Consider the following 26,999-nt stretch of genomic DNA (forward strand, 5'->3'; position numbering starts at 1 on the left):
ATTCATTGAATATTTCAGTAGTATCGATGCTGTTTCTTTCAACAACTGTAACTTGTATTCAAGTTCATTTGTTTTCTGACAAAGTGACCCTTTATGTCTGCATATCTCTCTTTATCTAGAGTAACCTGTGAGCTAGGTAGCTGTATATTCAGTCCAACTACTCACTCTTATCAATAATTTGTCATCTTGGTTTATCTGTGTATTCTATTTCATTCATCTATCCATGCATCCTTCATTATTTTATTCATCTATTTCCCACATTTCTCTTTCACCCATTCATCCATGTTTAAGATGTGTTTGAGGACCCATTTACGACATGCAAACATTTCCCCTGTAATGTTACCTCCAGGACTTTTCCCGTGATGTAGTTTTTGCAGCTCTCACACTGGATGCCAAACATGGCATGGTAGTCCATCTCACAGAAGGGGATCCCATCCCTAATAGAACAACACAGAATATGTCAGCAGATCAGATCCAGCACACAGCCTCAGATACACTCCACATCCGTCACAGCCTCAGATACACTCCACATCTGTCACAGCCTCAGATACACTCCACATCTGTCACAGCCTCAGATACACTCCACATCTGTTAGGAGACAGCAGACAGCCTCAGATACACTCCACATCTGTCAGGAGACAGCTCACAGCCTCAGATACACTCCACATCTGTTAGGAGACAGCTCACAGCCTCAGATACACTCCACATCTGTTAGGAGACAGCACACAGCCTCAGATACACTCCACATCTGTCACAGCCTCAGATACACTCCACATCTGTCACAGCCTCAGATACACTTCACATCTGCCACAGCCTCAGATACACTCCACATCTGTCACAGCCTCAGATACACTCCACATCTGTTAGGAGACAGCACACAGCCTCAGATACACTCCACATCTGTCACAGCCTCAGATACACTTCACATCTGCCACAGCCTCAGATACACTCCACATCTGTCACAGCCTCAGATACACTCCACATCTGTCACAGCCTCAGATACACTTCACATCTGTCACAGCCTCAGATACACTCCACATCTGTTAGCCGACAGCACACAGCCTCAGATACACTTCACATCTGTCACAGCCTCAGATACACTCCACATCTGTCAGGAGACAGCTCACAGCCTCAGATACACTCCACATCTGTCAGGAGACAGCTCACAGCCTCAGATACACTCCACATCTGTCACAGCCTCAGATACACTCCACATCTGTCACAGCCTCAGATACACTCCACATCTGTCAGGAGACAGCTCACAGCCTCAGATACACTCCACATCTGTCACAGCCTCAGATACACTCCACATCTGTCAGGAGACAGCTCACAGCCTCAGATACACTCCACATCTGTCACAGCCTCAGATACACTCCACATCTGTCAGGAGACAGCACACAACCTCAGATACACTCCACATCTGTCACAGCCTCAGATACACTCCACATCTGTCACAGCCTCAGATACACTCCACATCTGTCAGGAGACAGCTCACAGCCTCAGAGTCTCCTGCTGCAGACTACCAGCTGTAATATGACAATTATATATCCATCATTTGTAAACATTTCACACCGAACTCATGTACAACTGCCATCATTTACTATCTCAAGCAGCCCATTATGCCTACTATAAGTCTGAGGATGGCTCTAGAAATGTAAAATAACTATATAATAAATAAATGGTTTCTTAGGAGAATTCTTTCATTCCTATTTTTCTCTGACTTACTTGCTGATGTACTCAGCGTTGAGCACCTTGTTGCAGACTTTACACTTGAAGCAGCCCAGGTGCCAGTGCTTCTCCAGCGCTACGAGAGACTGTTCATTCTTAAACTCCTTCCCACAGCCGCAGCAGTCTGCAGAGAGAAGACAGGAGACGAGGAATGACACACTCCTTTCAGCATGTTGGGTTCATCAAGCAGATGGGGCCTGAGAGTGGAAGGACCTAACCTTCCGATTGAGACATGTGTGATATCATTTCTGTTTTGCAGAGACAGAGCTGTGAACAAAGTACTGACTGTGGACAGCCTGTATGGGTGCAGGGCTGCTAGCAGGGAGAGGCTCGGTACACTTTTGGCAGATACACTCCTTCCCGTTAAATGTCACTCGGTCGCCGGCTGGGAATGGCTGCCTGCAAACAGAAAACAGATAGAACATCAGAAGGGGGCTTATATTTTCAATGCATTTTAATGTCATCATTTTAATATATTCTTTATCTGTATTTCGTAGTATTTTATTTTAACTTTATATGTGGCGTTCTGATCTGGTCCAGAACAGAAAAAAAGTAAGACAAGATTTTAGATTAAGAAATTTGTACACTGAAGCAATCTCAGCACAGAGACAAGTCATTCCAGGTGCAAGATCTGGTGCAAATGGCATAAAAGTCCTTTCTGAGATGATTTAGATTAGTAAATAATAATGTCATCAGCATAATAAAACATCCAAAACAAGCCAATATGTGTCCCCAGAACTGAACTTGGTCACATTTAGAGACCAAGATTAAAGCACTTCAGCCTGCACACATTTTATTCTGCCTAGTAAATAGTTGGCTTCCAACTTTGTGTCTTGTGTCCCTTTCCTAATTCAACATGACAAAACTACAAATCCTGCTCCATAGAGAAATAGTTTGGTGTGGATGAACTTAACTAGCCCTAACCTCAAACCCCATGCTACATCTTTGGGGTCAACTACATGCCAGGCCTTATCATCAGTGTTGGACCCCACTGATGCTCTTTTGGCTGGATGTGAGCCAGGAATTATTCACTTGAAAGGATCCAATGGAAAGTTAGTTATTTAGGAATGAAACACATCCATGTGACATGTTCTATGTTAGTTTACATAGTATCCTCCAGCATCAATTGAAGAAGTGCACATTCAGGCATATTGACACTGGATTTAACTTTATTGCTCGGAAATGATCATTACGTCATTGTATTTTCATTGGCCAGCCAAATCCCTTAGAGACAAATGCCATCCTACTATCGTGAGGAACATTACAGACACAATGAAACAATGTTAATGTCTCCTGGCTGTTTGTGATCGCTGCTCCAACACAGCTGCTGTCACTAAGTAGAGAAGGAGTGACGAAGCCTTGGCAGAGCAGGACTCTGACCGGCTGCCACATGCTGCTTCATAGAGCTTGGAAATGTGATAGCGGAGCTGCTGTCACACTGTCACAGCCAGCTTCTGAGAGGAATACATCCAGTCTGACTGGGCTGAGATTATACCTTATTCATGGAGAGTAAAAAGTACCATTTGTCAAGGTTGTTATGTTTGGCCTTTAAAGTCTCGCTGACAGCATATAACTTGGCCTGTCCTCAAATATAATACTTCTATGGAAATACATTTACTGTGTTTTGGTTTAACTCACTTTTGATAAGCTGTACAAATACATTTTCTTCTCTATTCATGAAATGCAGCCAACATTGCTGAGATAACTCGCTCCTTGTCTACATCAGTGGAGCTGAGGTGGAGCAAATGAATCGTTTTTAGTTCCTGGGAATCTGCATTTGCAAGGAACCGTATCCTCTCACTATTAGCTCACTATTATAGACATGCTCTTTGTCAAAATGAAACACACGATAGAGGCACATTTTGGCTGAAGATCTTGTCTGCGTAAGTGCTGCAAATATAAATACACCTTCCTTTAATGGGCTCCCCCACCCTCCCTGGTTACAGTTTGGGAATGTAATTGGCCTGAAGCCATGTATACATGACTATATACTATATGATCATGTTGCCCACCTATGTGTGCTCCATTGGCTGATATGTGGGTGGATGTATCATATGATTGGTTGTCTTTTATATTTGATACTTCTCCATACCTTTCCTTTTAAATGTACATTTAAATGTTGTTGGTAATGTGATTTATGACGCTCCTGAAGGCCACAAGTTGTACTTTGTCACGTCAGTCGTTGTTATTGTCAATAGTGTAATAATGTAATGTAATAATTTCCTAAACATAATGAAGTGGTTTTGTTGCCTTAACCTAACTTTCTGTGAAGATGGTGGAGGTAAAAAAGGTTTTGGTTTGCGTGTGATTGTCTTCTAAAGACGCGTCTCGGTGCGATCGGCCTCTTATTCAGATGAAATACAGGCAAAGTGTTTGTGGAGGGACATCGGCAGGGAAATGTGAACTATCAACCTGCATGCGGACGAATTCCAGACAGTGAGCGTGAAAAGCAGAGCGCGATCACTCTTGATGAATTATCCACGATCAACAACGTGACCATGAGACACAGCCGAGGGCAGCATTTGCTCACTTTATCGCCGCCCTATTTTTATATTCGGGCACAATCGGCCGTGTGTTTCGCCACCACAAAAGCAATATTTGGGGGAGAAGAGGAGCACAGTTTGACGATCACGTTACAAACCTCAAACGCCACACTGGAACATTCTGATCTCAGGTTCAGTACGGGGATCACCGTGGGTTTGATACAGAGAGAGAGAAACCCCACCCCCGGCTCAAAAGACACTTAACACTAGCTGTGGGAATGGGCTAAGTGGCAGCACCGACTAACTACACACTTAGAAATCCTGCCTGATAGAAGCTCCTGTTACCTTTCTAGGACACAGAAACACACACAGTCCCTACATGGACTTCTGTGGACTCGTTTGAAACTCGTTTGTGATTGGTCAAGAGAAAATGTAATCCAGGACAAGATACATTTTCCTCAAAACGTAATTCACAATGCAGTTTCCTTGTGTCGGAACATCATTTTCTAGGGACCACAAACCGGATGTCAGGGATAATCTTCCCTGTCAATTAAGCAACAGCACTGACAACGTCAAAGATCTAAGAAGCCATCATTGGAAACTGTTTGGAAAAGGGCAAATGATGAATCTGTCAATCAACGCTGAAGTCAGTTGGGAGGAGAAAAGAAGAAAAGCTGTCAATGCTTTCAATGGAGAATACTCTCAAAGCTCTGACATAATTGATGCTATGGCAGCATCTGTGCTAAACTCTCAGCACCGTTGTTGTTTAGAAGGAACATACGTCTACAAGAGCAGAGATGTGCTTTTGACCCAGTTGTTTGCAAAAGAACAAGTCCCAAGTCATGTCCTGACGTTCAGTATTCAAGTCATAAACAAGTGATAAAGTGAGGTTCAAAGTTCAACAGTAGTTGACACACCATCGCCACCTCATGGTCACTTTAGTAGCTGTTCTGGAGTTCTCATCGCATGATATTAGCGTGATGGACTTTGTTCGTTTATCAAGGTATTGAAGGTGTTGAAATGTTCATTTCTTGGAGCACGTTAACAACTTCGTCGTCCTTGAAAGTTGCGGTCACACTGTGTCACTGTTCACTGACGTCCCACATCCCCGTTTCTTACTTGCAAGAGGCGCAGACGAAGCAGCGGGGGTGGTAGGTCTTCCCCAGGGCGGACACCACCTCCCCCTCTATGAAGTCCTGGCAGCTGAAACAGCGAGTTCCGTACAGACGCTGGTAGTCCAGAGTACAGATGTATTCACCCTGCCGTACGAAGAATCCTCCCTGGGCCAGTTCAGAACCACATACTGGGATGGGGGAGGGATGAGGGAGGGAGGGAGGGAGGAAAGGAATGGGAAAAGGATGGATACAAGAAGGGAAAGAAGAAGAGTGAGACAAAATTGATGCAACATGAATGTCTTCAAGCCATGCAAAATATGAGACAAACCAGGGCGGACATCCATCTTTTATATGGAAGTTGGTCCAAATAGTTGTGGTTGCTGCATGCTGAATTCTAATAACTATTGTGATCTTTCACACACATACACTGATGGAAGAGGCTGCTATAAGAGTCATCAGTATTTAAACAAACACACTCTCACACTAATGGGAACGCCTTTGAGAGCAATTTGGGATTCAGCATCTTGTTCAAGGAAACTTGGAGGATTTTTATAGACATTCTTTTGAAGATTTTAGTAAATAGTTTTACACATTTGATTGTCCTCAACCTGCTTTCAGAGCCACTTTCATAATTGGTGTTATTATATATACGTGTGTGTGTGTGTGTGTGTGTGTGTGTGTGTGTGTGTGTGTGTGTGTGTGTGTGTGTTAAACTCTACTGCACTGTGCATTTTGTCCGGGTCTTAAAAAATACAGGAAACAATCAACTTCTCCTGTGAACACACAATGATTACACACGGTAACAATGGCAACTGCATGACATCACAGACCAGCCACGCCCTCGGGGGGGAAATCTCACTCTGTTTTTCCACCCCTTTAACAAAAACATCACCACTCCTTTCTTTTCCCTCCATTCTTTCTTTCTGGTAAAACAACAGCAAAGATAAATGATAAATGTTTGCATTAACTACTCTGTAACTGCACTGTGAACTTTCTCACACACACACACACACACACACACACACACACACACACACACACACACACACACACACACACACACACACACACACACACACACACACACACACAGTCTCAAACCTATGACACATTTGTGGCCTGTGGGTGAGATCACACACACATAACAAAGGCTCTTCAAGACACACATATGCATCTTTGCAGGAATGTGAGGCGCCGGTTTCCCAGCTCTCATTAAGGTCTAGATGGTAACTGCTCACGATGCTGACAGACAGCTTTAACAAATAAACACTAAGTTCCAGCCAAAGATTAAATTAAATATGGACGTAGCAACCTGAGATGGGGCACGCACCTGTTACTGAAAGCATCCACTCCTTTATTTATGCCAAACTTTAAGCCTTAATATCATTTAAAGGGATGAGTATCATGTATTATGTAATTTGCAACAGCAAATACAACTTGATTCGGGCTTTTCATTTTCATTTTCATTTCTCTTTCTAGTGTAATATCCACCATGTGCCTACAGGATTAGATGAACCCAAAAGTGACACACCACAGATGTAGCATTTCTGATGTTATTTTTTCAGTCTGAATTCTCACACATTAAACTGCAACGTTTTTCCTGCTAGTTACATAACACTCCAGACGCCCCGCCCTTTTATACCTACGTTAAACACTTTAACCCACATGTTGGACAACCTTTTGTTTGGGATTTGCATGATTTCACTTTGTTATCGAGCCGGCGACCACAACAATACGAGCAGGAATGTTTTCCCAGGAAGTGGACGGCATACTTTCCAGCGGCTGCTACCGGCTCCCCTACATCCGGTTCAGATGTCTGGCAACCTGTCTAGAATGAGATAATGCTCTGGGCTGATGGAGTAAACACCAACAGAGTGGAAAGCTGGAGGGATGAGAGACATCAGTGGAAAAGGGGGATTCTCACGGCTCGTCCTCCATTTTCTGATATAATAAAATGAAAACTGAAGGGTTTAATTCAGGACGAGTATTATAACAATCCATAGCACCTTTTCAACAAGGAAATATTTCTTTATAGAACATTTCTCATGACGACTTGTCTCAAGTCACCTGAAACTTGTTATGAATAAATTTAAACTTTGACTTGAGAATTGCCTCAACAGACTTAGACGTAGTTGATTTTCTTGAAAGACTTGAAATTTCACTTGAGACTTATCTTGAATTACTTGACTCTTGTCTTGGACTTTCTCTGACAGACCAAGACTTGACTTGAAATGGTTGAGACTTACTTAGACTTAACTTGAGATGATTGTCTCAGACTTGCCCTGAAAGACTTAAGAATAGATTTGAATTGTCTTGAATGAGACTTACTTTGCCAGACTTTTGACCTCGACTTGCTTAAAACAACTTGACACTTCATGTAAATGCTCTGATACTTGAGATTTAACTTGGACTTGACTTCTGTGACACTTGACTTACTTGAGACTTCATAGAAATCCCACGACAATGACAAACTTGTCTCAAGTAACTTGAAACTTATTTAGAAAAAGACTTTGAAATTCACTTGAGACTTGTCTTGAATGACTTGGGGCTTGACTTGAACTTGTCTGAAAGACTTGATACTTGGTATGGATTGTCTCGAACGTCTTCTTTGACAGACTTTAGACTTGCTTCAAATGACTTGATATTTGAGATTTGACTTGGTCTTGCCCCTAAAGAATTAAAAGCAGCTCTGCTGCATAAAAGAGAAATGGAGGCTGGAAGTGGAGTGCAGCTCGTCTTTCAACCCCTATGTATTTATACCTGCGATGCCAGTTGGCTCTGACTGTCTTATAACTTAGTTGCTTAAGCAGCTCAGCAGCTGAGCCCCTGTGAGCTCCAGTTCATTCATCATTCACAGCCACAGTCACACAACCAGAAGGCATCACATCCTTTTCAAAGTGACAGCAAACCCAACCACTTTATATTATTGTCTTCGACTGCAGAACAGCAGCGTGGCGCATGAACCAGAGTTCCTGGAATCTAATACAGAAAGTGCATTACACAAGCGAGAGGAAGAGAGAAGGTGCTCTTTCTGTTCTGTCCTTCTTCGCTAATGGAAACCGTCAAAGCTGTCTTCCTCTCATCCCTTTCTCCTTTCTCTCATCTCTCCCATCCGCCTCTCTCTAATCCCTCACACATGTGGGACGTGTTAAAAAGCAGGGAGAGGCTGAACAAAGTGAAGCAGAGCCGGATGAGGAAGTCAGTAAATCAGGTTTAATCGAATGGGGACTGAGGTTCACTTTCAAGTTTGCTCCGACTGAAAAGAATTTTCAACAGACGGCAACTGAAGAAATTGATCAATTCCAAGTGCCAAGTCACGGCCCTTCTCGTGTCCCACATGGGGCCTTTTTTTCTGGGAAACTGGAGACTTACTTGACTTGCAAATGATCTCCTAAATTCACAAACATCGTCTGTGAAAGTTGTGGCAAAATTCAAACAGGATCAAAAACTGATTTGTCTCGCATCGTTGATATTTTTTCCAAAATAAGGTCACAACCATTACCATTAACATTATTTGGACTTGTTGTAAAAGGAAGAAAGGTAAGTAATCAAGTTATTCAGCTGAGACTCTGGATCAGCCGTGCAATACAAAAGCGTCACAATCAGCCCTGAACTCAAAAATGCATCCGAACGTTGTGTTCGAGCAGCGATTTCATTATTTTGAAACTATCCCGTCTCCACGGCAACATGGGGTGTGTGTGTGTGCTGATCTCAGATGAGATCATGAAACAGCCGATAATAGTTGTTTTGTCCAGAGTGCGTCGGCTGCGCGCCTGCAGCGTGATAAATCTTCCCAAGAGGCTTTGACCTGTTGACCTCGGGTGTGTGGCGGTGGGGAGTGTGTGCGTTTGACGACGGTGTACTTTATTGTGATTCCTAACAACCCACGAGTAACTTCAGAACCAATGAGATGAAAAAAGCTAATTGTTCATAATTACAAGAGTGCAAACGGGAATGCGAGTGCTTCTCAGGTGACCCATGTGAAGAAGGCATAAAGGTTACGCAGCAGCAGGAACTTGATTACAACACTTTCCATGGCTGAAAGGCAGATTACTTCACAGGAAAGGGATAACTTCCATCTCTGAAGGCTTATCTCATGCACTATGAAGCCACTTACATAACTAGGAGGCTCTCGGAGGAACTCGATGTGCTGTTGAATCTGATTCCTCCGCATCGGGAGGATCCCCGAGCCACAGGCTGGTCGTACTTTTCTATTCGGCGTGTGGAATTAGTGAGGGAGTTATATGCTTGAATGGATGGATGTGTAACACATTTGCCCTGTGTGATCTGTAAATAAAATATGGTGCATCTCGTGTAAAAACAAGGTCTAGGGAGGAAAAGGAAATGGATTCAGTGGTTTGGATGTGATGGAGGTAATGTAGTTGAAACTAGAGCTGGGTATCATGTCTAAATGCTTGTAGTAGCAACCCAAATATGTGTCTGGCGTATTACACGGCTGTGAACTTCTTTGTTTTTGATGATTTAAATTAGATTATGCCAATCACAAGCGCTAATGGTTGGTTATTCAAATAATTTAAGATATGGGATCATTCAACAACTCTACTAAATATCCAGATACGTTGGTTTTAAGCTGGAAAAATAAGGATTAGGTTAGTTACTCTTTAAATGTTGAACCAAAATGTAACACCCAGCCCTTTTGAACACACTGATATGCTCAATGCATGTAAAATGCATTGTGTTTGTGTGTGGCTAATCAGTCCAGCCCTCCACTGTACAAATGTGTCTTTCCACCACACTAAACCTCCAGAGACATTATTAACACACCTGATACGGTCTCATATAAAACATAGATGTGCTACATCCTTGTGTGACTTTGACTCCGCCTCATGTTTCACTATGACTTCCACTGTGCCTGTGTGTGAGCGTGAACAGGTTAAATATACATGTGCTTCCCTCTATGAATGTGCAACCTTGACCATACCTCATGTTTTACAATGACTCACCATTCATGTGTGTGTGTGTGTGTGTGTGTGTGTGTGTGTGTGTGTGTGTGTGTGTGTGTGTGTGTGTGATGGGTGGGTGTTGTGTTGTCAATCACTAGTCTATTCCATGACCTTGACTGCACAAGGTCGTCCTTCTGCTCGCATTGATCTGACCAGCTATGGGACGGTACTTGAAAGAAACACTCCTGCTGCACCGGCTTAAATTGCAAGCAGGCGTCTCTAATGAGGCGATGGGTGGGGCAGGTCTGTCTGTTGTCTAAACCACTGGGTCTACTCATAAAGAGATGAGGATGTTCTGTCATGTGAGACTTGTGAGGATTTCTGTGTTCATTTTCAAAAGGTAAACCCAAAAATGAGCTCAGTAGAGTTAGATCATGGTTTTAGAAGTTGGTCTTGGTTTCTATGACAACCAAACAAACTCCATCCTCTGAGAAAGACCCTGTGATGCAGCTGAAATATTTGGAGACAGCCTGTACTACATTTTTCACTGACAGGTGATCTCTGGGAAGGGCAGAGCAAAACACCACAGCATGGGAAACTTTACACCAAAGACAGAGACAAAAGATTCACAAGGTGACATTTCTAACACCTTATCAAATACAATACAGTCATCTGCATGTATCATACGCACAATATGGCATGCATGTAAAGATTTAAGCCCTTTTAAGTGTGTGTGTACGTCATTGGGCTGGGAGTGCTGACCTCACATACACACACACACACACACTCAGCCCTGGCTCTGTTCTGGTCAGTCTGCTTCCAAGAAGGAGACAATCCAATAGCCAACACCCTACTGAGAACATCACAACCATCTGCTATTATAACACCACTGGGCCGAGCATCAGGACTTCAACATGTGGTCAGGAGGGTCTATTTACCAAGCTGACTTCCAGGAAGAAACACATTCAGGCTGGGTAGTTGTACAAAAACAATACAAAACCTCAAAGGAAGACTGACTGACGGTATAAAATAGACAAACATGTAGTTTCACACAACACACAGTCAGTTATAATACAATCAGTTATATAACATGCTCCTTCGGTAGTTCATTTCTTACAGTTTTTCAGGTAAACTGAATGTTACTCGGGGGTAAGTAAGCATTGCTTTGTCGGCATTAGGAACAGCCACTTAAAAAACGCCCCTGGGCAGAGCGCCAGGTAAAACAAGCTTGGAGCGTATAATATGCTATAGAGAAGTTTGAAGATCCTCTTAGTTTTCAGAGATTATTATCATGGTCTTCATTTAGCAAATAGAGATGGTAAGGTGTCATCGCGGAAACTACATCTGGAACTTCAGTCATGTGACAGCAACTAGCAAACACAACTCGGTTCGAGAATGGTCTTTTTTTAATTTAATATGAAGACTTGCTGCCCAACGACCTCTCCTAACCATAACCAATCAAGGTCAAAGCCTAACCGTAGCCATCTGGTGAAGGTTTCGCAAAACTAGGGTAAGCACCTAGACGTGACTCTTTGTTCCCCCTCTGGATCAAAGATGTACCTGGTTTTGGCCTCATACAGCTTTAGTTGCTCCCACAGTTCTCTTTCCCAGAGTCCTTGCCATTTCACTGATTACTGAAAGCAATTAAAAGTGATGTCTGACAGAGGCCAAGATAAAGTCATGAGACTTAAGCCAGCTCCATTTGTTGAAACAAGAACATGTGGCTTCTCAAATACCAGTGAAGATCCCTGATTAAACGCTACATGTATTTCTTTTTTGTGATATCAGAAATCAGAAACAAAAATCGGCATCCTGAAATCCTAAGTAACACACGGAGAGATGAACTGTGTCCATAGAAATAAAAAAGGGGTAGGGAGCTGTGGTATAACCTTCCAGCCCCACTGTTGTGTGTTTGTCACCATAACAACGAACAAAAATCACTATTTTATTTTGCACTAGTCAAATAACCATAGAAAAACAGTTCAATATCCACTCTACTCTATTTCTGTGAGTATATCTATGAGCAGAAATATTGTATTTATTGTTTTCCCCAATATGTGCATTGAGAAGCAGCCAAGCTTAGCAGACTTCATGAATAAAACTGTTTTCAGCTTTATGGGTAAATATTGTGCAATAAAAGGCACTGCCCCTGTGTTTGTGGAGGAGTGTTGAGACTGTGGTGTGTAAATGACAAAGAAGGAGAGTGTGTTTAACTCTTTTACTCTACATCCCAGTTTCCCTGCAGGCTTGCTGACACCAGGGTGTGACCACATATTTGCACGTTGGAGTATTCCAATGCTATTTGGATGATGTGATGAGGGCCAGAGCAAAAACAGATTAGTCTGAGCTGTGTTGCCTGGGTCCTTTTGTCTGCAGCTCTCTGCTGGATGGTGCCCGTTTAAAGCTAGACATAACAGCATGTACAGAGACGGGCACAGTGGGCACCTACATCTATCTCTTCCACAAACACACAGCTGACTGTTGACAGCAGCGACCATGAAAACAGCAATTAGTGGTCATCTAATGCCTCCAAAGCTTCAATGTCGGCTGGCGCAAGTATCCCATGTTGGCAGGCTTTCAGTTCAATTTGACTCATTTAGTTTACTTTATATAGAAGTGGCCCGCTACTTCTGTCGCAGTAGTAATGGTACACGTCCCATCCCGCTATGTTAATCCAAACAGGAAAGCCGCTTCCACTCCTGTTTTATTTCCATTTACTGAACATGTTGCTACAAACGGTGCGGACGTATTCACTTTTAGCAGCGGAGGAGATGCTAAAGAGGCTAACATTAGCCCACCTTAATCCAGTTCTCCGCTCTGCTTGGTGTTAATTACACACGGCTAGCCGAGCGTTGACGGTTCCTCACTTAAGACCTGGCACCGTTAGCCTGCTGGCTAACACCCAACCGGTTGTAATTGGCAGTAATACAGCAATATAGCCAGGGGTCACTGGCTTGATTCTCTTCCAGGACAAATGGTGATATCTTAATAGAGTGCAGTGGGGCAGAGGTGAGGAAGACCTTGATATGAGTCTGTGTGTATTTATGGGTATTAAGATATTTCACCTGCTTATATTGTCATCTGACACCCGTCGCAAATGTGCTAAGAGGACAAATAACTTGTAAGAGAGCACCATAATGTGTTTAACTTGGCTGCCAACACGAGTCGGATGTCTTTCCATGTCTTTGATATTTAGGTTTGAGCCGCAGAGAGAGCGATCTGAGCCCCACTCATCCCGCTATCATGTGTTTGACTCCCACCCTGTCACTTTCAGATCCCTGTCAGTCCACATCTGGATGCTTTAATAGCAAACTGCTTCCCCCGACTCCCCACCCAACCTATGAATAATCAGCACAATTAACAACCCAAATTAGTTGGATATTCACTCAATGTGGTCATGCTTTGGATTTGGCCTTTTCAGCTCATTTGACTGTTCATCTACATGATATTGATACTCCTGAATGCCTGACACTAAATGATCCTTCCTAATTAAGCTCTCTGGAAAGAAACATCATTTCCCAGTGTCGAAAACATGCAATCTGTTCTTTTGATCATGACCTCCAGTAACTGCGAAATAATTACTCTCGATTATTAACACGTGATCAATTTGTGTGAGTGATCTATGGCGTGTAGTTTGTTCCTTTTTCAGTCAGAGATAAAAGCTGAGCCTGAAGGAACCAACTCCACTCAATTACTAAGGCATGTGAGTGCTAATAGCCGCACGATATTAAACCACAAGCAAGTAATTTTCTACTAATCAGGCCTCTTTAAAGAGGTACTGTACACTTAAACGTGTATTTTTACAGCTGTAACTAAATTATATGACAGTACTGTGATGAAGCACATCAATATGGTGTTAATAATGACATTTCCAACCAAGTATTAATGGTTGAAAATGGTTCACCATCGAACTATGGTGGCCTTCAGGTAACGTAACAACGAGAACGCTCTCTCTAGACAGTGTTTGGTTTGTCCTTTCTGGGTTACTGTAGCAACACGGCGGTGCAACGTGGCAGACTCCATGAAGAGGACATGCTCCCTATGTTGATTAAAACACTGTAAGAACAACAGTTAATAGTTGGTTGGTTAATAATCTTGTCTTTAACAGGAGAATCCTGTTTTGTAGTTATTTTGTATTTACTGTATTGTATGTTAGTATATATGCTGACTTGAGCAAACAGCTACCGTAATGCAACAAAGCTAGATAGCACAATTCGTTTGAATGCAAAATACAATTTAACCACTAGATGGGAGTAATTCCTACACACTGTCTCTTTAAGTAAAATAAGATAATTATGTGTTTTTTTGCTACTCCTGGGGAAGTGCTTCTACATTTACATAAAACATTTAGCATGCGATTGTACTAAAAGTTTAATGTTTGTAGGATAATGCTGCACTCTGGGTAGGCATGGAGGCGAGAGGCTTTTATCATGTCACCCAAAAGTCATTTATATTCTATACGCTGCTTAAAACGCTGCAGGAACACTGCACTTCAGCTAGAGGTTAGTCCAATATGCTATTGTGGACAAAACCGACCCGTTTCTATAAAACACAGTTTTCACGTATTAAACATATGTTATATGTGCAACACTTGGTTTACAAAAAAAAAAAAAAAAAAAAAAAACAACAACTACATAGTTAGGTTCAGACATCAAAAATACTTGGTTGGATTTATAAAAAAAAAAATCACAGTTTTGCCTAAAACTACTATGAAATTGAAACAAACCTTAATGGAACAAAAGCTATTTGGCTTCCACGACACACTAACATCAGTCTCCTGGTGGAAGCCCTGACATTTATGACCCGCCCACCACCCAGACCTCCTCCCGACATGAACTTCCATGGACCCGTTTAATTTGTGAAACATCAAGAGCAGACGTAATCCACGTTCCATTACTGGGGGTGGTGGACAACATATGAGCACTTATTATATTTATAAGCTGTTTTTCTAGTAGTTGGCTTTACTCTTCTCTCCAAAGAAAGTTACTGATTGACCAAAGAGTTACGACTATAATAACTTGGTCTGGTCTGATTGTCTGATGGTTAATGTTTGCCCTGTTCCCAGATCTTCACTATTGATCATATAATCCTGTGATGAATAATGGGAGAATTATGAAAATAAATCCAAGTCCAAGCTGTAATAAAATGGAATAATGCTTTTAAGATCACAATCAAATAAACTGATAGTTTGTTGCAATTGATATATGCCAACACCACCAAATGCATTATGGGACTTCACACACGCCCAGAGTTAAAAATGGAGGCGGCGTTCTGCAGAGTGTACAGACAGGGAGTCTGCTGAGGGAGATAAACTCAGAAAAGCTGTAGCGACATCAACGGTCGCCTGGCAACCGGCGTATGTGTTGACAACAACAGCCGTCTGACACGAGGTTCATGCTGAGAGTGTGGACAGGGAGAGGTCTCACACACACACCCCCCCACACACACACACACACACACACACACACACACACACACCAGCCCCCTCTCTCACACACATAGATATAAACACACACATATCTCTAACTGATTAGACCTGACTCACCCATCTTATTGGCTTTCTTGGCAAATGTCCTCATATTGCCCAACCATCGATAACAATATTATTATGATTGACTTTACAATAATGGAGACCACTAACAGATAGACTTCTCTGCTCTGGGCTCTCCAGCTCTCTGTCCCCTCAAAGGTAAACTAAGACTGTCAAAATACAGCAACAGCAAGCTTGATATATTTGTATGACTGTATGCTTGGAGTAACTGGAGGAATCTCAGTGTTTGGAATAATGATCTTCTTCTCTGCAGACATCATCTACGCCCACCGAAGACGTCCCACCGCAGCACATTTCCTTATTCACTCAGATTCTTTGCAAAACATCTTGGCATTAAGTTGAAATTTTTCAATTTTTTAAACCATTCCTCAAGCTGCTGTTTCGTCCTGCATCGCCTGCAGTTAAATGTTCTCATTAATGTCATTAATTTCATCTTAAATAATAGAATAATAATGCCTTTTCTCATTTCATCTAAAATAATAGCCCCCTTTCTTCCTTTTCTACAGCAGCTCTTAATTTGCTGAGTATCCTCACTCAAAAAGATAGGCCACATTCATGTCTATCCAACAGGCAATGCAAAGTGACACTGACCTCAAAGCCTGATATTTTAGTGCCCCAGAAGACTCAATCAGAACAACTGACGACATATTTGGTCTAATCTACAAAAAGATGACTTTAGCCTGTTCTATGCATCCTTTAAAACTACAGATTTCCCTTGGAGTCTATGTTGCTGCTTTGCACCCAAAGTCCAGGTCTTTCCTGCAGCTGTGAGGATCGTGGGTGACTGTGCAGAGAAGATGTGATAGCAGCTCCGTTACGTACCTTTACAGGCGAAGCACTTGATGTGGAAGTGTTTGTTCTGGACCCGGAGCGCCTCCCCTTTGCAGGGCTTCCCGCAGTTCTGACAGGGGATCGGTCCTCCTTGCTTTTGTTTCTGCTTCTGCTGCTCCAGAGGGCTGTGGACAGCCTGCTGCTGTAACACTGCAGGAGACACACAGAGACAGGGAGAGGACCAGTTTAGATCTTATAGCAGTAAATACGGACCGCAATGATGAGAGCAGCTAAACTGACAGTTGATGATAAATCTGCCGGGTATATATCAGACAGTGGAGTGGAATTTTGATATAAGCTGAAGTACTTGTCTCATCTCCTCAGTTTCCCCTCCATCTTCATCCCCCCCTCCCAAAGGCTATCCACAAGGCAAGGCAAGAATAGCAATACGAGGAATACTATTTTAGTTAAATAAGATACAAGACATGTAGTAACATTAGTCAATTCAAATAGAAAATTATATTGGTTATGAAAAACGATTATATCGCACATGAGATATTGAAAATAAACTGTACATATGTTGAAAATAATACTGTACATGATATATTGAAAGTAATACTGTACATATGTTGAAAATAATACTGTACATGATATATTGAAAGTAATACTGTACATGATATATTGAAAGTAATACTGTACATATGTTGAAAATAATACTGTACATGATATATTGAAAGTAATACTGTACATATGTTGAAAATAATACTGTACATATGTTGAAAGTAATACTGTACATATGTTGAAAGTAATACTGTACATATGTTGAAAGTAATACTGTACATGATATATTGAAAATAATACTGTACATATGTTGAAAGTAATACTGCAAATGATATATTGAAACATAATGAACATCACATACTTTGGTCTCAATACATGGTTTGCATTCTGATGTGATAATGATGATATCATATTCTATAATAGTGGGAAATGTTCAGGCCTACAATTGGCATGATCAGCAATAAAACCAGCAGACTCTATTCCACTGTGAAAAGAAGATTATTGTACGTAGCTTTACACCAAAAATACCCGCATGAACTGTGAACCCTGATATTTATAGTATGTTTGTCCCTGTTTCTATCTTCAAGCTTCAAGCACCATCTGTTTGCCTCGAATAATCACACAAATCTTACTGTTTTACTGTCATATTTCACTATTCCAAAAATACCCCAAACCTTCACTTAGGAAGTCACATGAGACAAGAATATGAAAGCTAAAGCTATTTGATTCATGTGTGTGCACAGAGAGCCTCCACTACTTGTTTTTAATACAAAGTCCAGTCCCACTGGGGTCTGGGTAGTCAGTTCCCCTTTACCCCGGTACAACGCCCCTGCTGACATCTCCATCATCGTCAGTACTCCCCCCTCTTGTGATGACGCTGGCAGAATATGCCCACAAACTGATCGGGCATCGGCCCAATGAAAGGCCCTTTGTGTTCCCGGGAAACATTTGCCTCGTCAGACCGGTTTCATCGGGCCTCCATGGTTACTGGTAATTGGGCCTGGAAAGGGGAGTTCATCAACAGAATTGATTTAGAGAGAGAGCGGGAGAGGAGGAAGCCGAGGGATAATAGCTGTGAGCCAACAGAGCTGACCGCTGGAAAATCACCAAGAACTTGTTTTTCAGACGGACGGCCTTCTTTCACGTTTGTTCCATGTATTGGTTGTTTATTGGCATAATATTTGGACTTCTATGAACTTAAAAGCTACAATGTTTTAATATTGTTCTCCACTCTATAATGCAGAAAACTAAAGGGCACATTTAACCCCCCCTGACAGTTTTCTCCCAATAAAAGTTAAAGGGAGATTTTAAAAACATCAGGCAAAACAGCTGATGAGTCTGTGGAGCAGAGTGCATCATCAACCAGGTGATCAAATATTTGCTGTTGGATGAAGATGAGGAGGGGAAACCCCCAAAGTGCTTTTTATGGTCTGCAACTGAAGCATGAAATTAACAAGCTAGCTAACCAATAACCCTCATTCACCAGATTTCGTAATGTTCTGATGCTTTCATTTCAAGTCCACAGAAGAGAAAGAAAAGGCCTGCGCTGTGCTTGTAACGCTACACTGGTTATGGAAAAGGAGCCAATGACGTGACACGACCCTCATTTAGTTGGTGATTCTAGATGTTGTAAGGTACAGAACTTGAATGAAATAAATACACTTTAAAATCATAGAAAAGTGAACGTGCAAATGACTCGACGCTTACAAAGGAGCACTTTGTTGCTGCTCGGCTGGGGGTTACTTGACAGGAGAGTAAGTCCAGACCTACAGGAGCAACACATTCTTCAGCAGGTTTTACAAGGACCTCTCACCAACCGTACAGAACGAGCCATTTTTAAAGGTTTATGGTGTGTATGTCCGTGTGTCCAAGACAAACATAGCCTCCCAAACCTCCTTGGATTCCCTTTACGATGCTAGCTCTCTGCCATTTTCTTTGGCTAGGCCTCACACCCAAGATTTCAAAAGTCTAATTCCCAAATCAGATTTTTATTCCAATAGAAAGTGAAAACAGTGCAAATATAATCCAAATATATGCATGAGGTTTTCTTTGGATGATGCTTAATTCCACAGAGCTGCTTTCATTCTGTCCATACTAGATTGCAATCTGATCTCTGAAAATGTGCTGACTTCCAAATTGAATCAAGACAAGAATTGGGATTTTGGACATTGTTGCAAAGAGAGAGAGATATTCTATAGTAGGTAGGATGAGGGGCTTTGTTGAGCGCTCACGTGGGCATGCTCACCAATAAAGACAAGAATTTAGGAGGGGAAAGTCTTGAGTCCTCATAAAAAAATAGGGTCTAAGGCCGGGTTGATTGCAACCATCTGGAAAAGACAACAGTCCAACGGGGTTGGGAGGAGGGTCGGCGGCAGGGATTGGTAGTCTGATCTGACCCAGAGTGCATTGCTGTAGCCTTGCACCTGTTTGGGGGGATCCAGTGTCTTCCCTTCCTCTTCAAACAGCAAATAGAAGAGGAGGGCGGGGTTAGAGACGGAGACGGGAGATGATCTTTTGGGCCAGATGTAGAATCCAGACAGCGAGGCTGCCAGTAAGCAAGACATCGGCCTGTGATAAGGCTTCAATAATCTGAGCAGTTTGCGGTTTATATTTGATACAGATGGTTGACAACATGAATGATGAGTCCTTAATTAAATTGCAGTCCTTCTAAGGGCTTTTGGCAGGTCAACGATTTGCATCTCAATGCAACAAGCCATTTTTTTTGCCATTACTCTGATGAGGATGGTGCTATTTCCCTGCTGTGTGGCCAAGTTCCCTCTCTGTGTTTATAGCTGAACGGTGCCCACATGTGTCCCTGCTTCACGCTGGTAACTCACCTATTTACAAATTGATCTCCCAGCATTCACCTGGCCTTCGCCTCAGGTCACCAACAGTAGTCGTTAAAGAGGAACACATTTATTGTGAAATCTGTGAGGATACGAATGTATCGCAGGCAAATTTTGCACCAATGAATGTCTGTCCTTCTGTCAAAGAAACTAGTATTAGATTGGTGAAAGGCTTTAGAAATAAAATAGGAATGGAGGGGACATTCCCATTCATATCAAAGTATTATAATAGCCAGAACAGCAGCCCTTTGTATGTAAATGGTTGCCATTGTGACTTTGTAAAGTTACAACGCACAAAGAGACAGAATAAATAAGTAAAATCACACAAATGAATGTTTCATCCACACTCTCTTATCCCACCGTAGGAAAGAATATAGCTATTGGCAGATGAGCGACTTTGGTGTTACAACTTTGATGTCACATTAAAGCAGTGGCTAGCTAGCTAGCGGCCTGCGAGGCATTAACTATTAACTATCGCCAAAGTTGTGTGGAAAAGACGCAGTGAGGGTGAAAAAGAAAAGACTCTCTCAGAAGACTGAGTAGAGAAAATAACTAGTGGAAATAATTCAGTGTAATGTGGGTGATGTAAGGAAGACATGGCTTTCCTTTTTACGGCACAGAAAAGAAAGTCACTTTGCCGTGTGCAGCAGCATATAGAGTCCTCCCCCCCTGCTTCCTGTGCCCTGTCTTCTCCAGGACCAGTTGTCCATGTCATCAATCAGCCTTCCTGGTGTCTGTTACCTGGCTGACAGCCACTACTGATTCCGTTGTCCCAAAGGTCGCAGCCAGGCAGGCAGCTATCCGAGCAATGCAACGCTGCATGTCTGTGCTGCACGCAGTCACACCACTGGAACCGCTGACGGACGTTTGCAGGTTACCACCAGCACACGTACACTGTCCAAACACGGGCGTGTGGCTTCGCCATATGAACGCGGGGCATCTCTCATTGGTGCGTCACGAAGAAGACCCCATACAGGTCACCCACATGCAGAAAATACACGCACATGGAGTAAGGAAGCACCGCCCACTTCACAAGTGGAACACACACGCAGTTATATGTCAAATGCCTTTTCAAGAAGCCATGCTCCGGCACCTCCTAAAAATAGAGCGCTCCCTCGACTCACGGGGATCCCGTGGTCCTCTGCAGCATTCCTGGTGTGAACCATCTGCAGAGGCGGCAGGGGATCAGTGTGCTTGGCCAGCTGTTGACCTTGGGGATTTTCACTTTCTCAAGAGTAAACATATGAACATGCTCCAACGACATGTAGAATACATGTTCGTATTTTTATGGGAAAGCCAGTCAGCCCTAAATATATGACGTAATACTGTATTGCCTAAATGATGGTAAATATGAATTAAAAGCTGGTGTTTTATTAGGACATTTTCTTTTATTTAATCTCTTTAATTGTCTTGGTCCCCGAGATAATACGATTAACAACATGTAAAGATTTTTTAAGAGTCTGCTGACACCTGGCCTTACCTTTGGACAGCCATTACTTCAATGAGAAAGATTTTCCTGCCCGTCGTCCCAACGGAAAAGTTACTCCATTATCTCATGCTTTCTAGTCGCCAAGAAAAAGACATGACCAGAGCCTATAGGCCAAGTTCACTGAATACAAGTCCTGTACAAACGTTGGAAAGAAGCAGAGAAAAAATGACCTAATTTATATAAAATATACATATATATAATTAAGGTCATTCTTTGGGCTAATGTTAGCATAGTCTTCCCTCATTGATTGTGTTGCTATAGTAACACTAAGGCGTTGCCTGTTGATGAAATATCAATATTAATAGATATTGGGATTTTCCATTGTGTTTTTCTACTTTAAGAGTGTTTTTATTGGACTATATTTTTCTTGCTCTCCCCAATGCCCTGACATCCACCTGTGCAAACCTGCAATCTGACCCCAACAGCATATATGACCTTTGACCCCAAGGTCAAGCACTACAGAAAGTTGACCTCCGACCTCTCGGACAGATGACACCAGTGCACCGTTGTTGGCTCAGCCCTTATAAAGACAACGGCACGCCATATAAACAGGAAACTAACCAAGTCAACCAATTCTCTGATAAACGGTAAGTATGTTTTGATACTGGATATAGTAAAACTGCTTGTGGTACAAAACTACTAGCTACACTAGTAACACAATTCATAATAATAGTGAGAACATTAATCAGTCGTGGTTTTTTCGGTTTTGGCCCAAAGTGAAGCAAGACATGGCGACCGCTGTGCTTTCTAATGAATCTGGTCTTTGTGTGAAAACATATGATTCCTTCCATTCCTGTGACGGATGAGTCAGCGAATATTTCTTCCACGCGGATGACAAACACGGCCTACAGATACGATCCCACGTTCTGCTGCAGCAGCTGGCTCTGCTGGAACACTTCCACGTTGAGGTCCAATCAGCAGAAATACCATATTGTTTCTCTGTTGATTTCACTGGATCAGCATCTCTGCTATGTCAAAACCTGCACTGCATCATATATAGTTGCATAGTGCTTCTGGTCTGAGGCTGTTTCTCATGTTTGAGTGAGGAAACCTTAATGCTACAGCACTAAGTGAGCTTTTAGGTAGGGCTGGTCCATCAATATGCAACCCTGTCTCCTGTACTTCCTTTATTTATCAAAAAATCAAATCACCCTGCCCCTCCAAGTCTGCACTGAAGGGGAGAAATGTTCATTTACAGTACTTTCTTCTTCCATTATAATGTCAGTTGAAGATTTAACATGTCTTGGTTGAATTGAGAAATATCTGCAGAGAGGAAGTTACAGAAACTAGGACAAGAGGGAAAAGTAGTTCCTCAGACTGAGCCTTGGGACTGAAGTCATTTTTAGACAGAGATGAATTGAGAGACAATGAGACGGCACAACATCAAAGAAGAGGGAAAAAAAGAGACAGTCGACATGATGCTCTCAGCACTAACCCGTCTGGTGAAAGTGCTGAATAACAGCGGGGATCATGTGACTGCAATACAGACACTGTGATGCAGCAGAAAAATCAGTGAGCGGCTGAGCGCGCATGTGTGTGTTCTCCTGTGTGTATAAATGTACGTGTGAAGGATGCTCTGCTAACCAAACAGCTGATTGAGAGGAAGGCCACTGTCTATGGGGGAATGAAGTAAAGAGACAGTGAGGGATTGCTGCTGCGTGTTTGCAAAGCATTCATTTCAACCCAGAGAGAAACAGCATGAGTCATGAATAGAGCCTGTCTGTAGAAAGCATTGTGTCAGCTGTTTGAGCAGAGCTGGTGCAAAAACACAGGCATATGCCAAGCAGGTTTAGCACCTAAGGGAGAGAGGCTGTACCGACATCCACAGGACAAAGGACATTATACAGCCTCTAAGTGGGCACGGACAGACCTCAATTACTGCTGGTTTCACTTTCTACTTGAGAAATAAAGTAAGTTAAAGAGTAACTTAACCTAGAGTTTTGGCTGAGGTGCATTTAGCCCGTCATTTACCATAACCAGCGTAGCATTACGCCGGCTTCACGCCTACCTCCTTGCACCGGTGTGGAATATGTGCATGCTAGCGATTAGCATTAGGAAATAGCATAAGCGGTTCTGCAGAGACGGGAGGAGGGGGATATTTCATCTGCCTCCAGATCAGCCCAAAGGCAAAACTAAGCTGCAATAGCTGGGTTTCAGCCAGTAAAGAGCAGTCACTATGCATATTCATCACATAACATGTAGAATTCAAGATCTGAATTACTTTATAACACTACTAAATACCCATAATCATTGGTTCTAAGCTGAAAAAATGATAAGGAGCTCTTGAATGTAATTCAAATGCATTATTAATGATCAATACCATCATCAATAACAGACACAATAATAATGTTTTTCTTAGAACGTCAAAGGTGTCAAAGTGAAGGACACACAGATGGTTTGTTTACTGACCAGAATAGTGACGGGCGTCGCTGTGACTGCTGACCAGCAGCCAGCCATTACATCACACGCCCAGGATACCCTGTCCTTGGCTAGGACTGACACAGCCTCGCGACTAGAGTGGCGTGTGTGTGTGTGTGTGTGTGTGTGTGTGTGTGTGTGTGTGTGTGTGCATGTGCCTCATACTTTCTACCTGGTCATTAATTTTGATTAAATTAAAACAAGACTAAATATAAAACAATCAACTTTCTCTTAAAGCACGTGTTTCTGTCTGGTATGTCAATGTACAGAATGTGTGTTTGTGTGTAGAAGCACGTGGCCTTTGCGTGTGTGTGTGTGTGGGTGGGTGTGTCACCTGTGTGTCCTCACGATCACATACGTTCTGTTACTATAAATACAGAATATTATACAGATAATGCATATCCAGTGTCGTACATCCTCTACTTAAAAGCTTATTTTTCACTCCCACTGCACACAGGTCACCATAGGAATATATTATATTTGTGGAAACATCAAGTCTATATTAAGTGTATAATAGGCTACAGTGGATGCAGAGACAATTTAAATATAGCAAAGCCTTAAAGGATCACTTCAATTGTATTTTGCAACACCACAGACACACCGTGAACCGCTTTACTATCATAGAGATTTCTTCTTAGCAACTGGCCCTCTCCACCTCTTTGTAAGCAGCCCAAATGGCCAAGCTCCCGGTGCTAGAGATGCAGGCAGGGGACCAAGACAACACTTTTGTTGCCAGGGATGTTGCAGTCGGGCAGGCAGCGTATCAACGTGCAGCGCGAGCATTCAGCCCGCTGCCACGGACTTGTTGTTGTCATTCACGCTGAATTCAGACAGAAAGTGCTCCGAGCTTCTGAGCGGGGCTTACATAATAGGAGGCCTTTTTAGCTGAAGGTAAAGCACTCACATAGACACGGTCATGACCTTTGGAAAGATTTCTATGTTTCTTATCATTTATTGCACTAACAGCAACCTTGTACATGAGATAGGCAAGTATACGAGCAAATCCTCAGCTACAACCTGTCTTCTCTCACAGGCAGGTGAACACACCACAAACAGCTTCTCAATGGTTATTAAAGGTCATCGTTACCTTTCTCCTCTGGCATTGTCACTCAGCAGCTTTCCCAAACACGATATTTTCTTATGTCCTTCACTGATAGTTATTATAAACAATATCCCAAAAATCTGTTCAGAGTCCTCTGATGGTGTCGCAACACATCCTCAACACGCTCTGGTGTAATAATAGATCAGAGTGAGGACGGAGTGAGCGCTCTGTCCGCCACTATCTCTGGAATGAGCTGTGGGTCATATGACTCCCAATGTCTCTCTCTCTCTCTCTCTCTCTCTCTCTCCCCTATCTCTCTCCCACCTCTCTGAGTTATCACAGCTATCCCGATATAAATAGAAGCATGTGCAGCTCAAAGAGAATGACACCTCCTCCTGGTTGTCTGTCACTGGGCGTGTCCCAGTCTCCCCAGTCTCCCCAGTCCAAACCAAATTCCACTTTGACGTCTCATTGATGACTAAACTAGGGTTCAGTGTGCTCAAAATGTGTTGGTGTTGACACGGTATTTAGTGTTCCCGTCCCTTTGGGGATATTTGTTCATCATCAGGGGACATCTTTATTTTTAGCATCGCCTCCAAAGCATTCCACAGATTAAAGCTGCACTAATCATTGTGTTCTATATCAACTCTATGGATCAAATACAAGTAATGTGTGGCTCTGAGAAAAGCTACACTAATCAATATTTCTTTCAGATTAAAGTTTTTTCAAACCTTACTTATGATAACTATCCTGACTACAGGTCATGCAAGAGATTTTGGATGTAGCCTCATACGTTTTCCTCCTTTAAAATGTGTCTGACTAGAAGTAAACCCACAATACAGCCCCCTGTTTCCACTGTTGTTACTGAAGAGAGGTCAACTTTCCTGTTGGAAGCCCTGTTTTTTAACCCGTCAACCACCCAGACCTCCTCCCTTAATGGACTTCCACAGACATTCCCTCAAAATGTAATTCATTTTTTTTGTGTGGGAATGTTATTTTTAGAAAACCATGCTGCATAATCTCCACACTCACAGACAACCTTTCCATTAGCAACAGCAAAAAACAGTCAGAAAACCTCACTAAGCCTTGTGAGCATCAAACTGCAGACGGACAAAGCTAGCGACTTATGTTATAATAGGTCAGGTTTATAGTTTTTAATTAGTCAGCCAGCAGTGGCCGAAAGAATGAATTAATGCAGGTTTAAAAATGGCAAAAGGGAGTACATGTTATTTCTCCTGGATAAATGATTTTATAGAGGATAATGGATGTACTGCCACAGTCTGGCTTTGTGACTTATTTGATTTGAGAGTGTATCTCGAGTACAGAAACACTGTATGCACTGCTACTGTATCTACATATCTGATTTATGTTCAAGGTGACTTCATATTGAGCAGCTGTGCATTCTTTGGTATTCGGAGACTGGCTTTAACTCTCCCCATTGATCTGAGCTGATATCTAATCAATATTCAGGCCTGTAGAGAGTCTAAAGGATTCTTCGCCATCTGTAATCCAGCTAGCGTCACACTCAGACCTCAGCTGACTGAGTTATGAGTGTGATACTGTGCGGGGATATTGTATAACGAGGCAACATAATAAGATCTTTACACATCAACAGTTTTCATGAGGAATTCACCACTCAGACGATTTCTAGTACCCGGCAGCAAAAATGGTTGCGTGTTGTGGCTGAACCATGTAGAGAAACAATGAGGTCATTCTTCATTCAGCTGCTGCGGGGTCACCATAGGTAATGTGAATGATGTTGGACCTTCTCCATCTTCTGGGCCCCACTAAAACAATGAGCACTTCCACAGTGGTGAAGTAAGCGGGCAGACTCATTAGGCGGCGCGCCAAGCTTTTCAGAGCAGAACTGAACCAGATGACCCGAGGGGGGAAACGCGCTGCCATCATGGTGAAAGAAGTGACGTCTCCTATGGTGCATCAGCCTACATATTACTTAGTTATCGTAGCCACGTGACGCTGTGTCGTGTGAGATTCCCCTCCTGTCGTCACTGACGTCTAGAGCTCTCCAATAAAACCTCATCTGAGTACAGAGACCAGATGAAAGTACGTGTAGAAACGTGTGATCCAGAG

The 26,999-nt window shown here is 42.5% G+C and overlaps 1 protein-coding gene across 7 annotated transcripts in view; it reads right to left on the reverse strand.

Moving 5' to 3' along the window:
- ablim2 (actin binding LIM protein family, member 2) overlaps positions 1-26,999 on the reverse strand; it is a 58,539-nt gene that overhangs the window by 21,237 nt on the left and 10,303 nt on the right. For 3 of the 7 annotated variants that reach the window (XM_084002301.1, XM_084002303.1, XM_084002299.1), the window contains exons 1-6: positions 24,954-25,177; positions 16,604-16,762; positions 5,331-5,514; positions 2,015-2,127; positions 1,726-1,852; positions 344-437 (exon numbers count right to left, since the gene is read on the reverse strand). In XM_084002301.1, the coding sequence (XP_083858427.1) occupies positions 344-437; positions 1,726-1,852; positions 2,015-2,127; positions 5,331-5,514; positions 16,604-16,762; positions 24,954-24,969 (693 nt within the window). In that variant the 5' untranslated portion in view covers positions 24,970-25,177. Of the gene's footprint in view, positions 1-343; positions 438-1,725; positions 1,853-2,014; positions 2,128-5,330; positions 5,515-16,603; positions 16,763-24,953; positions 25,181-26,999 lie in introns of those variants that run through there. The other 4 variants (XM_084002305.1, XM_084002304.1, XM_084002302.1 and 1 more) reach the window with 4 other exon arrangements.

The sequence above is a fragment of the Eutrigla gurnardus genome (assembly GCF_963514095.1).
Source record: "Eutrigla gurnardus genome assembly, chromosome: 23".
In the NCBI taxonomy this organism is placed as follows: domain Eukaryota; kingdom Metazoa; phylum Chordata; class Actinopteri; order Perciformes; family Triglidae; genus Eutrigla; species Eutrigla gurnardus.